This window comes from Solanum pennellii, chromosome 1 (genome assembly GCF_001406875.1).
Source record: "Solanum pennellii chromosome 1, SPENNV200".
Classification (NCBI taxonomy): domain Eukaryota; kingdom Viridiplantae; phylum Streptophyta; class Magnoliopsida; order Solanales; family Solanaceae; genus Solanum; species Solanum pennellii.
In genome coordinates this window covers 104,508,037-104,524,857 of record NC_028637.1, presented here as the reverse complement: position 1 = coordinate 104,524,857, position 16,821 = coordinate 104,508,037, and the positions used below count along the sequence as shown (strand labels likewise).

The 16,821-nt window shown below is 31.0% G+C and overlaps 2 protein-coding genes across 2 annotated transcripts; both read right to left on the bottom strand.

Annotated features, from left to right (window-relative positions):
* Positions 1–171: 171 nt before the first annotated feature.
* LOC107014899 (guanosine nucleotide diphosphate dissociation inhibitor At5g09550) lies at positions 172–6,265 on the bottom strand. The gene is made up of 13 exons (XM_015215020.2): positions 6,010–6,265; positions 5,411–5,473; positions 5,136–5,219; positions 4,322–4,429; positions 4,050–4,222; positions 3,817–3,928; positions 2,739–2,819; positions 2,595–2,657; positions 2,161–2,262; positions 1,882–2,006; positions 1,370–1,580; positions 802–876; positions 172–544 (listed from the first exon to the last, which is right to left on the bottom strand). The coding sequence occupies exons 1-13, from the start codon at positions 6,094–6,096 to the stop codon at positions 491–493; spliced, it is 1,338 nt and encodes a 445-aa protein (XP_015070506.1). The 5' UTR covers positions 6,097–6,265; the 3' UTR covers positions 172–490.
* A 1,683-nt stretch (positions 6,266–7,948) lies between these two features.
* LOC107013263 (MADS-box protein SVP-like) lies at positions 7,949–16,157 on the bottom strand. The gene is made up of 9 exons (XM_015213221.2): positions 16,004–16,157; positions 15,456–15,651; positions 11,539–11,626; positions 10,570–10,631; positions 9,940–10,039; positions 9,275–9,316; positions 8,563–8,610; positions 8,371–8,480; positions 7,949–8,284 (listed from the first exon to the last, which is right to left on the bottom strand). The coding sequence occupies exons 2-9, from the start codon at positions 15,635–15,637 to the stop codon at positions 8,269–8,271; spliced, it is 648 nt and encodes a 215-aa protein (XP_015068707.1). The 5' UTR covers positions 15,638–15,651; positions 16,004–16,157; the 3' UTR covers positions 7,949–8,268.
* Between the last annotated feature and the right edge of the window lie 664 nt (positions 16,158–16,821).

The window sequence follows — 16,821 nt, the reverse complement described above, 5'->3', positions numbered from 1 at the left end:
CAGAGGCAGACCTACATTGATTCATAAGAGTGCATGTGCATCCGAAACAAATTATATATATATATATATATATATAGTTAGTATATTTGTACACTTCAATAACTATACATTCACGCAATTGAGTTGGTTAAAGCTTCAGTTATTTGCAGGCACGCATAGGGCAACATTATCTGAAATCGAATTTTAGCTAGTTTCATCATCACCCTTTTGACAAAATACAAATTATGAAATCCTTACAAGATAAAATATGAAATCAGTACATAGTAATGGAAAGGATTTATAGAAACTATTCCTAAACCTTTCCAAAAGTAATATCATTAGAGAACTATAAGGGACATGAAAAATACACATAAAGCAAGTTCTTGCCTCCAATAAGGTCCATTTTAGGAACCAACTAGCTAGGGAGTTGATAACTGAAAATATTCTTCAATACAAAATTGGCTTCTACTGACTTATTTTGCAGCATACATATGAAGTGGATACAATAAGCTTATTCTTCAGCAGCAGCACTTGCAGCACTCAGGTCCACTGATAAATCAATGACCTAGACAAAAAATATATATGTCATTACACTCAGAATCATTCACATGAGGCTGAACGAAAGAAGATATATTTGTCAAACTGTAGAAGATGATAACTTGAATTAGAACCCCTTTTTTCACCAGTAACTTTGTGCTAGGTAACTTCAATATTCAAACAGTAGTATGCTTGGCAGATTGGTTGATATATATATATTATGAAACTGCTGCGCATTGTCAAACGACAAGTCACCAGATAACTAAATTCCAACTGGAATCTTACCTTTCCCGTTATCTTGCTGTACATGTCTAGCACATCCATCACTGTGGACTCAAAGTGTGTTGTTGAATCATAGCTCTACAAGGAAGGATTAAACAGGATTATTAAATAAGAAAACAGATTTTGACAATGAACTGCTGACCAATGTATAAGAGACACATTTGGATGGCAGGAAAGAAGTCTACCATAGAGTTTTTGAACTTTAGAAGTTTGATTTATGTCGTAAGGACTATGCATATGTTAGACCATGAATGCAAGAGAAGGCATGCTAAGCTTGAAAGCCATTACTGTTATATTCTTTTCCAGCCTTAGTGGCATTACTAGATTATGAAGAACGGTTCCCTTGAGTAGCAGTAATCTCACATAATGTGGGGCAAGGTTCAGCATGTCAAAGAAGTAAAATCAAAGTGCCCTGTCTGTTTTCAGTAATTCTTCTACAGAATTTTGGGAACATAAGCATAAAATGTCTTGTAATTAACAAGTAATAACACTGTCATATCTCTTTTGTGATATATTTGTGATGAAATAGTTGTACAAATAGAGTAGACACTACCAGCTAATTGGAACTTACTTTAGATATGAAACAATTATCAGCAGCAGAGTCATGTGAAGGTACGAATCTGTCATAAGTTTCATAAAATATCTCATCGACAGCCCCAAGTATGTCTACACCAGGCTTCAGTTCGCTCTCGGGGTCATCGGTTTCAGCTTCTGTTGAGACAAAGGCAATATATTTCCCTTTTGGAGCGACATTGTGGGAGTAGGAACAACAGAACAGGTACCTGTAACCGACATGTAGAATAAGTCACTCTGAATTATCTTTCAAGTTTCTCCCAACAGCACAACAGGTTTACTGAGCATGTAGTCTAGGACTCAATAAATAGTGACAGTCACTTCTCAATAATTGTTTGGAGAAAAGAGGACTTCAATTACTCATCATTGACATATAAAAATGTAAGGTCAAATTTGTATGTTTTATAATCTTATTTTTAGAGCAGAAAGCTTGCACCATCAATGGTATCCCTTTATAACCACACTATAGGATATGATAATTCAGTACACTATCTGGAACCCTAAACATACATGTCTGATTTGCGACCAAGTTGCTTCTGCGGTAGAATGACCTGGGCTGAATGAGAATCATTGGTGTTTGGGATGGGATGGCTCATTATACAAATTGCACGGGCAACTTTTCCAACCTTCTGGACCTGCATTATGTATTGGTATTAAATCATTTGTCAGTAGAAATTGTTAATCTGGTCTTTTTTTCAGCTATGCAGGTGATTAAGCAAATTTCAAAGACATGAGTCAGCGATGCAGAAAGCCTGGACATATTAGTTATTCGCAATTTGCCAATAGTACCTTATCAGGTAAATATGAGGGATCACAAACAACTTTCTTGCATTTGGCAGTTTCTCCTTCAGAAGTCACACCAACAACTTTCCCACCGTCATCAAACTCCACCTGCAATACGGAAACTGAGTGTTCACATAAACTTCAATTTAATTCAATGTGTATGTAAGCCATGTGGAATTCTTCAGCATTTTAAGTAGAGCAGAGCTCAGTGCATTATTGTCTCAGTTTCTTTGTAAGCTAATATGCTATACTTAAATGTACAACATGAGGATATCTGATCCAGATTACATTTAGAATTTCTTTTAAGGCAAAAAGAGGCCTACATGTTAGATTAGAAAGATTAGCGAGACACATTCTGGTTGCTAAAACATTTGTAAAACTTAACCTTATATGGGGATCGTTAAGCATTGAAATGAGCTAGAGATGGTTGGGGTGATTACCTTACACTGTGGCTTGTTAAGCATGTAAGTTCCACCATAAACTGCACTAAGACGTGCAAATGCCTGGAGCATGTACACCAATCAAATAATAGGAAAAAAGTTTTTACCCAAACACGATCGACACAAAATACCCAGGGAACAAACCTGTGGTAATTCACCCAGTCCGTACAATGGATAAATATAGGGGGATCCTGCTTGAAAGCGTGCTAAAGACTCTGCATAAAGCTTAAAAAACCAAGAGAACAAAGTAGTTATTAAGTAATCCTTTAAACATATAACTCCGATAGTAACAAATAAATTTCAAACCTATTTTATCTCAAAAATAAGAAAGCATATCTTAGCTTATGTAATCGAAGAATTTGGTTTCTTATGAGTTACGAAAAATAGTTCTATTCATATGAAAGGAAGAGGAGTTAACATCACACAGCACATGCATTTGGCATTTCAATTATGATCTTGATTGTGATAATTCGTCAATTGAAGACCTACCGTGAAAGTATCAGTTGACAACTCATGAATTAATCATACTGTAGGACAAATCTTAGATCATAGGATTATATCAACACTCTATTTTGCTTAACGCTATTACATTAGATTTAAAAGTCTTCAGTCCATGCCAAGAAAGTAGAAACACAAAAGAGAATAAATAAGGCTGATGTCTTGACATTGAAATCAAATCCAATCATAAATAAATAATAAAACTAAAAAGCTGCATTTTCTGATTTACAGTATCAGTAGGCAAGACCATATTGATTCCTTCTAGCTATCTGAAAATGTAAAAGATTTACTTCATCTAGTAATATGACATTACATATACAGCCACCGGAGGTATACAATTAATAGCTAACCCAGAGTCTAATAAGTGAAGAGAGTTGGTGGTGGACATAAAAGACAATGCCATATAAATAGTTAAAGCATGCGGAGTTTCTGTGATCACATGAATAAAATTCGTATGAAGCCCTACGCTCCCTACATATATAACATGGAATATTTGTAACTTCCTAAATTTCTTCTTTTCTTCCTCATGGTCATGGAATAACAGATGCCTATACAAGCTTTCAATCAGCTTTAGTAACTAGAATAAGTTACACCTAGCTCATCAGCAATCACAAACCAAAATTTTATACTGTCATGTCAATGTGAGTAAACTACGTTAGCGATGATATCCTTATTAAACAATTATATACTTTTGGCAATACTAAATTGATAAAGTCAAACTCACCTTTACTCTCTTTATGAAATCCATAGCTGGTTGGGCCAAATAGTTATCATCTGTACAGAGTGCCAAGGCATGTCCAATAAAGTCAATGGTATCATCTTCGAGTTCATATTTCCTGCATAAACAACAGTTACCAAGGTGTGGAAGAAACTGTCTAACTATAATTCATTATGGATGCAGCCATCACCAACATGTTCAAGCAAGACTATAAAAGCACACGTGGAAAGAAAAATTACGCAATGAATTCTTTTGCAGTGATTTTGTTCAAATCCATCCCTTCATGAGTTTTCGGATCAGTCTCTTCAAAATCTTGCACATAAAGAAAAAACTTCCGAGCTCGACGCTTTTCAAAGAGCCCCATCAATGGGGATTTCAGAGCTTCAACATCAGTTGCTGGAACTTTGTAGATCTAATGATATCAGTTTCACAAGAAATTTAATTGAGAATCTTCTACCCAGAAAAAAAAACAGATCAGAAGGTACACGTCATAGTGCTTTGACAAACATACCTTCCCTTTATTGTACACAAAACTACCATCTACAGCCTTGAAGTTCAAGTACTTGGTAACATCAGTGTGGATAAGCACACGAACCAGAGTTCCATTAGCCATCGCAAACTACAGGACATCAGGAAAAGAAATAAATATAACATACTTGTAAAGCATTTCATATAGATCTATAAAGGTCAATAATCAACTCAACCTAATACAATTTGGAAATTGTCATGTTAACAACAGAACTCTTTCAAGCCCAATATCTTTACTTCTATATTTTCTGACCCTTTGATGAAGTAATCTGTCATCAACAGGAAGTTAAATATTTTGCGAACTTACATAAAGAAGAGCCTACTCTCTAATAGCACCAGTGCATCTGGGTTTCAATTCCTTTAGATTATTGTGCATGTTTTTGAATCTACATGCCTATTTAGATGATTTTCTACACATCATAACTTCTCCAATATTGGCAACCTTCATAATTGTATGATCAGATGGAATGAGTGGATATACTCCTTAGCTATCTAAGCATGTCATAAGTTGTGTCTCTTTGGTGGAAGCTCTGCGGTAACCTAACTCATTCCTATCATAAAGCCGACATTTCTTCGAACTGGATATTATTTTAGAGCCCATGATCCTCTATGGACAGAAATAAGACTTTTACTATCGAGCAGAACCTACAGTTACGTGAATAAGTTTATTTCATTCGATACCAGCTTAAATCTGCCTCCAGGAAAGGGGAAGAAACAAGAATCAAAAGTCAAGAAATTGAGTAGTAAACTGGAAAATTTTAGGTAATGGAAAGATAAATAATTCTATCAAAATTCACCTTTGGAATCATGTCAACGTTGTATTCCTTGCTCGTACCTAACTCTTCTGGTGGCTGGTCATTTCCCCTAAACCGTTTCCAAAGCTACACAAAAACACATGATATGCTATGATTAACTCCAAGTACCAAAATGAAACTAGCACTAACTTATGCCACACTTCCATTTACGCCTCATTTCCAGTCCTCTCTCAGGATCGAGACTGAAGAGTGATGAGCATTTCAAAGTTGTTTGTGCAATTAAGTTCCATGCCATTAGTAAATACTAAATAGGTTACCTGAATTAAATTAAGTGAGCTTGACTCTCCTCCATAATAGTCATTTTTATCCATGTGTAGTACCTGAAGACATTTAGAGGTTAGATAGTGATCGATTTTAGAAACCACATGAAGATGTATAAGGATCTGAACTAAAATACATGTAAAGTTGGGACAACCCTAAGCAGACTATTAACTTATAAATAGTTCGATCGATTGATGATCTAAACTCTGGTAGACATCGCAAATTGTCTACCAAATCCAGTTACTAGAGATCCTCTGGGAAAAAGGATTCACTTTCTTTTCTTTATCATGAAGAGTTCTGCTCTTCTCGGAAGTAAACTTTGCTCAAACAATCCAATTATTAACACCTATTTTGGATCAGAATTTGAAATTTGAAAAATTAAAATATTTGTTGGCTCAGACAAGTGTTTTAGTCACAAATTTTCAAGTAAGCGATCCAAACATAACTTCAAATTCCAAAAACCACAATTTCAAATTTCAAGTTTCAACTTCAAAATGTAATTACAAAGTTGAAATTCCAGCTCCGTCTCTAACTATTACAGAATTTAGAATTAGTATAATGATTGCTAATTAGATTAAAAATGAAATAAAAATACTTTGAGTCCGTCGACGGAGAGTAGGCCGCTGAGAATGCATTCTTTGAGTCCGGTTCCGAGAACAATAACATCATATTCTTCATCCATAATTGATAATGTGTGTATATTTTTGATGATGGGTTTATTAAATGAAATAGAAATAAGAAGGAGAAATGGAAATATAGCAAAGAGGGCGGGAGAGTTAAAGGAGGGAGAGCCTGTCGCGCTTTCGGGTGGTGTGAACGGGTCTATAGCCAGCGTCTTCCTCTAACTGAATTTCAACTTCTATCTTTTTTTTCCTTATAATTTCATACCAATTTCAAAAAGAAAAATATATTTACTCAGTTTTGAATTTAAAATCTTCTCTCGACCTATGTCTTAAATTTAATATACTATATCTTTATATTATTTAAGTGACCAAAATCATCTTTACACTATCCAGAAAATAACAAGAATCATCTTTCAGTCTATATTTGTTAAGATTCTGATTGAACCAATAAAAAAATATTTTTTAAAAAAATTTGATCATGTCTTAGAAGCAAGAGAAGATCAAAGTTGTTTAAAATGAAAAGGATATGGATAGAAAATGAATCTTTCATTCTCGTAATTTAAATTTTATGTGTTGTTAGTTTATAGTTTTTTGCATCATCAAGTAAATTGACTAACAACAATACATAAGTTTTGAAAATATAGTAGATTCTGATGGTTAGAAAGATTATGTAAAATAATATAATTTTAAAAATATTACGTTCAACTATTTAGAGATTTTCTTTAATAAAATATTTACTAAGTATATATTATATATACAACGCAATTAACATTTTATACAACGTACAGAAATGCTGGAAATTCAGTGAAATTACGGAGGTGTTTGGTTATTTATTTGAAAATTTTTGAAGTTAGAGTTGTGTTTGGCCATGTGTTTACAAAGAATATTTATAATTCGGATATATTTTGTTTAAATATGATTTAAACCCTTAATTTCTACAAATTAAAAAAATACCCAACTTGACTAGCATAATCGTGTGTACATGTATTCATTTCGACTTGGCACATTTTTTGTTGGGAGCATGAGTTTCTTAAAAAAATATAGACGGGATGACGAATCCTACAACCTTTTGAATAATAAAAAAAAAATCTTTCACTTATATAACACAATAATGTATTTATATTTTAGCTAAAAATTTGAATTTGGTAATAACCATATGGTATGCCTAGAGGCTAGATGCATTATAAGTTACAAATTACCTCTCAATTATCAATTATTCTCCTTTTTACTAGAAAAACGAACAATAATTGATATGTCTTGATAAACAATTACTGATAGTTCAGATAAACAATTCAAAGATAATTTAAATATGAAACTTGAAAAAATAAAATATTTTAAATGATTCTTCTTCAACCATTGAACTCTTTTTTGAAAAAAATAAATTAATAAGAAAATAGTGTCACATGTCATATGGACATTGTGACATAATAAAAATTTTAAGTCAACAAAAATAAATGAATTAATCGCCTATAATGCTTAAGTGACTTTGTGGGTTATATAAAAAGAAATTAACTTTTTAAGTAAAATATCAATAATTGTATAATTTATGAGTTATTAGGATTTTAAGTTTGTGAATGCTTTCAAAGTAGAGGAGTCAAATAAAAAAAATACATGTTAACAGTGAGATTCGAACCCTAGTTCAAAAGTTTTAAAAGAGTCTTAAATATCTACTAAATAGTCATTGGGCCAATCAGATCAATTATTTATTAGGTACTCTATGTTAATTTTACATAAATACCTTTTGATTTCTACAAAAATACATATATTCCATAACGAAGTTAATGAGTGCTCGAATATCCGGCAGATTCCATGTTGATCCGCCCCTGGGCTACACTTCAAAAATAGCTGTGCATTAAGGTTAACGAAATACTTCCTAACTATGAATATAAATAATTTTCCAGTGGTTCGATATGAATTCTAATTAAAGATTGGTGCTTCTTAAATAATCAAAGAAATTACTGCTAATAAATACATATATTTAAGTTGATTCTTTAAATAGATTAATACATAGCACCTAGCTAAATATCACATGACTCTCTGATTAGACTGTTGACCCTTCGATTCTCAATGAACTCTATGGTCCCAATGTTTTTTCACGGGGCCTGGTCAACCAATCTAATCAATTTTATACATTTCACTATATATATTATGATCCATAATAAATACTAGAAAATTACTCGCCCTTGTTTGAGTAACTATATTATCTCCCATTTTCATATGGATGGAGCTCACTAAGGAAAAGCCAAGCTGCAAAGATAAACGTGTATAAATAACAAATTAGACGTGAAAAATGTTAGGATTTAGGGTTCGGAGTTTAGGATTTGGGTACGTACCATAACTTGAGACTAGTATCTGAGTCATTGACTAAGCTGCGATTGTTGGTGACGGAGTCTGCTGAATGTCCTTGCTCAATTACATTTTGCACTTCTTCATTCAATCTTGCCTGCTCATGAATTAATGTGACTTAGGGAGTAATTAATTAGACAAATTATACGAAAAATACAATTAATTGCAGAATAATTTACTTGTGATTGCTTTTTCAACTGTGAATTCTCTTCCTGGAGTTTAGCTTCCTGCATATTAAGAGCTACTTATAAGATAGCAAGAAATATTATTATATATATCCTTTTCTAATTGTTGATCAAAATTAATTTTAAATCACTTTAAACCCTAAGACAAAAATTGAAGGGTATTGACACATAAACATCACTTATCCAATGCTTGAAGCAATTAATCAATCGCCATCTCCTTGACACACGTGACGGGTATCACCTCAACCACGTCCACCTTAACGTCCCTTGTTATCTTGTTCGAACGGCAAGAGAAAATATGACATTATTTTTGAAGGGTAAAAACAGAATAAACTAAAATTATTAAACTAAGTGGTTTTTTCACCTGACAGGCATGTGCCATACAAACATAATCTATTTAGTTGGTTGAAGGTGTCACAATGAATATAAAAGGTGCAAGAAAATATTTTTAAAAATGAGTTTGGAATAATAGAAACCTATTAAATTTAGGTGTCACTGAAATTTCGGTGGAGTACTTGAGTTTTCAAGAACTTAATTCTCCATATTAAACATAATCTGGACATATTTTTCCCTATAATTGTCTTCCAAAAACCACACTGGAATTCCTGTCAACTTAAGTTGCTGAAGAATCAAATAGTATTTCCTAATTAAGAAAAAGAAAGTTGTATTGAGAAATCAACATTCAATCAGTTAATGCATGACTTGCCTTTTTCTTGAGGGAACTGATCTCTTTCATAAACTTGTCACCCTGAAAACGCAAGTTAATGGAATCAATGTATGTTGTAGGACGAATTATATACTTTTTCCGTCTCATATTAGTCGATTACTTTTCATTTTGCACAATGCTTAAGAAATTATAAATAAGAAGGTAATTATACTAATTAATCCTTTAAAAAAATATTTGAGAAATTTATACACAATTATGAACACTTTAAAAAAGAATTAATTGCATGAATAATATAAAAAAAAAAATGTGTTTTGGTTTACTAAGGTGATCAACTAATATGAGACAATTATTTTTAGTATAATAATCAACTAATATTGAAAGGAGGGAGTATTAATCACATAAGTGCAAAAGAGGAGGGAAATTAAGTAGAAGAAAACAATAACATATCCGATGTAATTTCATAAATGAGATTTGAAAAGAGTAAAATATATATGCAAATCTTTTGAGGGATAAAAAGACTGTTTGCAATATAGACTCTCAGCGCAAAAGAGATTTTTGAAGCATGATTCCAAGAAAATACAACAGCAAGATATAAAGCAAATAAAGAAATATATCCTAATACACGTTGAAGAATAAGAGACAAAGAATATGCAATTATTAAATAATACTACTAACAAGGAGAAAGGGAATTAAATAAATAGGACCTTAATTTTGAGGACACGACTTATTCCTCCCTCGACTAATTTCTCCAATTTCATTAATTCATCCAACCCAAGTCCTTGCAGCTCTTCTCCATGTAGTTGCCTAGCATAATAAGTCATATAAGTTGCAATTGATAGTAATTATTACTACAATTAGGCAAATTTTTGCAGCACCAAGATATGTATAATGAGATGCAATAATTAACAATGAAGGGTATCTCTAATTGTAGAACATAAATAATATGTATAATGTCATCTGTCCAACAATAGTTGCTCATTATCAATTTCACATAGAAATTAAGAAGCATAAACGATAGGGGTATTTTTATCAAATCACCCTTACTAAATATAAGTCATCTAAATATTAAAAAAATGAATATAGTATTTAATAGTAAGGATAAAATAGACATAACTTGATAAACTATTCATTGATTTTATAAACTGGACAAGTATTGTTGGAAATTCCAAAAATAATAGAATGAACAAATAAAGATGGATAGAGGGAGTATTTAATAGATTAAAAATGCATCTATAATCTGTCCAACAAAAAATTGGATACATCTTTAATTACAGACTTTACAATAATAGGCACATTAAATTATGAATCATACTCCAAATAAAACCAACAATTACCTCAACTCCCGATTCTTCTCCACAAAGTCCCTGCTAAGCATTGCATGGGTTTTCTTCTCGCTCTGGAAAATGAAATATTTGCTTGTGTTTACCAAGTTAGATGGGAATTGAAATGATCATAGTTTTGTTCAGTCAAATTTTTATAAAGTAAAAAAATAATGCTTATTTCGAAAAGTTGATATATTTGGTTGACATATTTTTACATTATTTAAGCATACAAATTCTGTGGAGATAAAAAAAAAATACTTAATTCTCTCTAAAGCTATTATTTTCTTCATGCTTGTTAGGTAGCAGAAGTTAGGTACTTCATTAGGATTAGTAAGGTAAGGTCTAGCCCTCTTGTTTGTAAATATCCCTCAAATCTTTGTTTTCGAGAGGGATAATCAACTCAGCAAATATCGATCGAAACTTGAACCCTTGTATAGGTATGCAATTTCATAAAGCACAACAATTGAAATAGGTAGTCCATATTGGTATCAAATCTATTCCCATGTTAAATTGATAGTTTTTTTTCATGTTTAACAAAAGGCCACTAAACTTTGTCTACTGATAAATTTGCTATATAAGGAGGATATTTTTTTAGTTGTAGCTGGAGTTGTGTTTCATAAGCTAAAAAAAAGTGTAGTTTTTTTCAGGGAAGCACATTTGAAACATCACAAGTACATTCTAGTATTAGCCCAACAAAATTAGCCTAACTTATGAAGAAAAAAGAACACTTTCCAAAATCTAAAAGTTAGGCCAAATAATTTATACACTTGAGGATATCTTAGTTGGATGACTATATAAACTTCGACCTGGTTGGTGAGGATTCAATTTCCCACCTTATAATCCCCTTCCCGTGCCCCCAATTTTCAAAAAAGAAATAAAAAAATTATACACTTCACGATCACGTATTAACTGTTCATAATATAATATCATTGCCATTAAATTTATGATGACCTCAAAGACTTAACAAAATACATTATTTACCAGAAGGTTAGAAGAATGCAGCTGTTCTGGATTATCCATACTATCCCTTTCTGACTGCATCTTGTGCTTCTCAATCAGTTGCATCATGCTGTGTAAGGATACATAAATAATGAAACAAGCTTCAACATAAATAACACTCAGCCTTCATTGATCAATGATGTGCAAAAACTTATAGTATAATTGCTAGTTTCCCTAACCAATATTTACAAATTTACATAAAAATTGAATATGGCCATGTTTGGTTTTCTTGATCCACAAAATTTTGTAATTTTATTCGTGTAGTTAATTAACCGTTTATAGTAATTAACTTATCTTCATACTAATTATTGATCTCGACATAACTTATTCGAAGATTAATAACCAAACAAGACATAAGACAGTACTAAATTTTTCTCGTGAAACTATCTATATTTATCCCTCATATCAAACGAGCCGAATAATGTCATGGGATAAAGAGAATACAAATAGACAACTATTGAAAAAATTATTTTTAAAAAAATTACCATTTGTTTTGTTTTTGTCCTTAATATTCAGCTCCTTTGAAGCATGTCAAATCTATATTTAAAAGTTTTTTTCATTTACTCTTGTAGTCAATTTAGTTATTTAGTACAATACTCCAATCATCTTTTGCACATTAGCTTAACAGATCAATTATAAATTTCTAAAGAAACAAAAGTTTGTCTTAAAGTGGTGGTCAAACTGGAAGGACTATTAATAGGCAAAGAACTCACACATTCAAAAATTGAAAGTAGAAAAATTGAGATAGAGTGTGGATATATTAGGAGATATAGGATTAAAAGCAAAGATACATGGAACTAGATGGGAGTGACTCGATGAGAGAAGCAAGACTGAGTTGGTTCAAAAATATGAAAACGATCGGAGATGCATAAATGTCTCATTAATGAGGAGGTGTGAGATTTTAGGTATAGTGAAAATGAAGAGAGGTAGAGACAGCTCGAAGAAGTATTAAGGAGAGGTAGAGTTCAATGTAGAACGCTCCACCACCATGGAATTAAGGTGAAAATAAGTTATGAATTATGAGCCAATATTAATTATATGTTTTTTTGGAATAAATATTTCCTTTACTTGATCAAATAATTAGAATATATATCCATTTTTATCTTTGGATTTTTATTTTTATTTTTTTTTGATGGCACGCAAAATATGCATAAGAGAAGAAAAGGAACACTATTATATTTGTAGGTATAATAAATAGCTCCAGTGAAAAACACTAGAAACTTATTCCCAGACAGCAAATGACACTTCATAGCTAGTATTCAGTTGTGCAGCACCAAAATCGAATTTTCTGCTTTAGTGGACGCACTTCAAGGGATTTTTGGGTGGGGACTTGTAATTAAATAGAATCTACCATACGCATTTGATCATAGATTTTAAATATATAAAAGTTCATATTAGAGAGGAAAACATGTTTGGAGCATTTTTTTTTTCAAATTAAAATTTAATTTTGAGTTGAATTTGTAAATTTTATCAACGTTTGATTTTGAAATCCAAAGAAAAAAAAGAATGAATAATTCTTTTGGCGACACTCCATGGAGGCAAAGAATAAGATGTGAAAAAACCTTCACAAAAAATCAAGATTTCTATGAACAAATTAAATTCAAGATTTGGGGAGTCATTTTCTTCTAATATTTTACTTTCTCTTTGTTAAGTAGATTTAACTCCACTATATATAGAGAGTAAAGTAAATTCTTTAGTTGTTGATTATATGATTTGATTCCTTCATATAATCTATTGTTAATTTAATTAATCCTTTTTTACAACAAAATTTGAACTTTCAAGGAGTCTTTTGAGATGCGTACTTATCCTACCATAAAAATAAATTTTAGCTGCAATAAATATAGAAATCAATAAAGAGTGTTAAAGTCTGTACAGGCATTAGTTAAATGTTAGATTCAATGTCGCTAAAGGCTTTAGGTTTTAATTGTCGCTAATCTATTGCCGTTAACTAATGATATTTTTTATGTAGTGCTAGCCGGTAGGTCTATTCTTTGCTCACTATATGTCAAAGGTACCAATTCACATCATTCTTCATCTGGTTGCGGAGGTTAAGATTTATGTCCTCCTTTCTTATATTACTTCTATTTAGTATTAGTTTGCACATCATGGATCTTGTTGATGTTCAACTTATTAATTATGAGTCACTAAAACTGAGGAAAGGGAAGAAAAAGCTCAATAAGTCAAATATGAAGCAGGTAATTAAAAATGAGCTTCATGTTTTAAGCTTCTTATTCTTTGAGCTAATTCTATTGTTTTTACTATATTACGCTAAGAATCACATTGTTATTAATAAGCATGCTTTTTAGTATATTTGAGCTAATAAATACTATTGTTTTCGAATATTAAGCTAAAATATTTGTTTATTTTGCTTATATGATTACAGTCATATAGCTCAGTAAAGATTTTTAGTATGAGTTAACTTAGTCTATGTTATGTATCAATAATTTTATTCTAATCAAATTGATAAAGATTCAATCAATTTGAACTGCTCAGTAAAGATTGTGAAAAGCCGGAGGACAGCCATAACATAAATCCACTACTTTTACGGACATGCTAAGTCGTTACAAAGTGTCATCATCCCAAATTAGTTTATCCAAATGGATTAAACATGAACCACCCGCTAAGAAAATTGTAGTAAGACAGGCAAATCCAAGAGAGGAAATCAGTATTGATCAACACAAGATGCCTAACAAATCAAACATCCTTTCGAAATTGACATTTAGTGTTTGGTATGGAAGAAAATATTTTGTATTTTTTCATGTTTAGTTGAACAAAAATTTTGGAATACATATTCAGTAATAAAGTTTCTTAAAAATAAGGAAAATGATTTTCTTAAATGGAAGTATGAAAAATAATTTGATAAATGACATTATATGTTTATTGTATATCCTCCTCCCTCACCCAAAGCCCCAACCCCTATCCCTTGACCATCCCACCCCCGACATCCTCGAGGCCCCCATTCCTCACCCCTACAGGATTTTGCTAAATTATTTATAAATGTTTTTGAGATAATATTTTTTTGCTTACTCAACAAACACTAGAAATAAGTAAAAAAAATTACTTATTTTTCAAAAAATAAATTTCCATAAAAAAAATATTGTCCTTCGTACCAAACACACAATATTATTGACACTTGAATCATCTACATATAATGACACTTGTTAAAAACTTATCACCGTCCGTACACGGGTAATCTAAGAGAAATTTTTTAGATTATGTCATACATTAATCAAAACAATATTATGCTGCTTTTGCTGTTCTAAAGACATATATATATCTTATCAAATTAAGTAGTCATGAAAATTCAACCTATGATTATATGTGTTAATTTATGCAGAAGTATTTTAAATAAAATTCAAGTACAAATTAAAGCTCTACAAGAACTCGTACGGTAAAAATTACATAATATCCAAGCATTATTTTCTTTTAAATAGTTTATAAACAAATTGCTTTAGAACATACTCACATTTTATGAGAAACTTTATTTCTCTCTTTTATAGTAATAGCACACACACCAAATATGGCATTATCAATCTTACTGTAGCTTTTTTTTTTTCCCCAAAAAATTTGGAACTCTCCAAGTATCTGACAGACAAGAAAAGTAAGAGATTTTACTGACACACAAGTCATGGGCTTTTTATAACTCCCAAATAAAAAATTAAAAACTTTTAATTAATTAGTGAAACAAACCAATAAAAAGAAACTAGACCATAATCATATGTACTACAAATTTCGTTTGTAAGTAAGTAGTTATTCATTTGTTTTGTTATAATTCTATGAATAATTATTACTAGTCCTTGAAATTAGACCAGAAATTATATCGTAACCACGATCGATCGATTGGATTGATTTCTCATTTGGTCGAGCTAAAAAAAAAAAAAGAAAAAAGGAAAAAATACCTGGAGCTTGAATACTCAAAAAGTTTTCCAGTAGCAGAGAAAACAATGAGTCCAATATCAGCATCACAAAGAGTTGAAAGCTCTTGAGCTTTTTTGAAAAGCCCTCTTCTTCTCTTTGAAAATGTCACTTGTCTTGCTGTCAAATTGTCTATCTTCTTGATCTGAATTTTTTGTCTCACCATTTCCTTTCTTCAACCTATAGATGAAGACTAATTAATATCAATGTTCACACCGATCCGATTCAAATAAAAGTCAAACATTAATTACTTTAGCATAGATCTTCAACAAAAAAATAAAAAATTAAAACACTGTGTAAAATTGACTATAATCAGGACAAGAATCTCTTTTCTTTTTTTTATTTTATATTATCTTATTAAAAATTTTCAGAATGTTTGTAACTCTTCTAGATGGATAAGGAGTTATTTTTTAAAAAAATTAAGAAACTTGTGAACTAGTTAACAATTTATATAGAAGAATAAAAGAAGGTGTGATAATTAATTAATTAATTAACCCTAGAAAAATAAAAGAAAGATTTAAGGGAAAGAAACCTGAAATTTGCAAGAAATGGAGAAGAGATCTGAAGTTGTGAGCTGAAGAAAGAAAAAAAAGCTGTGTTATTACAATAGAAAGAGAAAAAGTAGTAATTAGGGTATTTTTGGTTACAAAGGAGTAATTGTACTACACATTATCTAGGAATAGTTACACCAATAATATATGGAGAGAGAAACAACATCATAAGATCAGCCAATTAAATTTAACTAGTCTTTTTTCCTTTTTGTTTATATACGCTCCCTCCGTCTCAATTTAGACTTAGTTTAACATGACACAAGAATTTAAGAAATATCGACTATTAAATGATAGATATTTATATAATTATAAATTATTCAATCAAAATAAAATAAACACTTTAAAACTAAATTATTACAAAAACATAAAAATATGTTATTTTTTTAGGATACAAATTGAGACGTGGATACTTCCTTTCGTTTTCTTAGGATATATTTTTTCCTTTTTGCTTGACTTTGATTTAGTGTGAGTCTTTTACGAAGATTCTTTTAATGGCCAAAAATACCAACCGAATCCCCCCATATATAGCCAAGCACACTGTAATTTTTCGTATTCTTTCCTCTAATAGTAATTCAATAATAATAAATATCATTTCATTCCCTACATCATTTTCACTTCTTTGCTTTTTGTTTGGGATCAATTTTTTTAAAAAAAGAAGTGTGTTATATAAATTAGAATAAAGTAATTATTTTTATTATTTATTTTCATAAAAGTTACTGACTATGATTTTAAACACGACAATTTAAAGATACTCAAATACATTAAAATGGTAGAGAAAACGAAATAATATGAAGGGTTG

Bases quoted from the DNA above. Each gene is read 5' to 3' on its own strand.
- LOC107014899 (XM_015215020.2), bottom strand. From the start codon at position 6,096: ATGGATGAAGAATATGATGTTATTGTTCTCGGAACCGGACTCAAAGAA. The intron at 5,220-5,410 runs GTAACCTATTTA...GTTTTTGTGTAG, and splicing joins GCTCACTTAATTTAATTCAG to CTTTGGAAACGGTTTAGGGG. The intron at 4,223-4,321 runs GTATGTTTGTCA...TGATATCATTAG, and splicing joins TTGTGTACAATAAAGGGAAG to ATCTACAAAGTTCCAGCAAC.
- LOC107013263 (XM_015213221.2), bottom strand. From the start codon at position 15,637: ATGGTGAGACAAAAAATTCAGATCAAGAAGATAGACAATTTGACAGCA. The intron at 10,632-11,538 runs GTAAATAATGTA...TTCATTTTCCAG, and splicing joins TGCATTCTTCTAACCTTCTG to AGCGAGAAGAAAACCCATGC. The intron at 9,317-9,939 runs GTCCTATTTATT...TTGCGTTTTCAG, and splicing joins GTCGTGTCCTCAAAATTAAG to GGTGACAAGTTTATGAAAGA.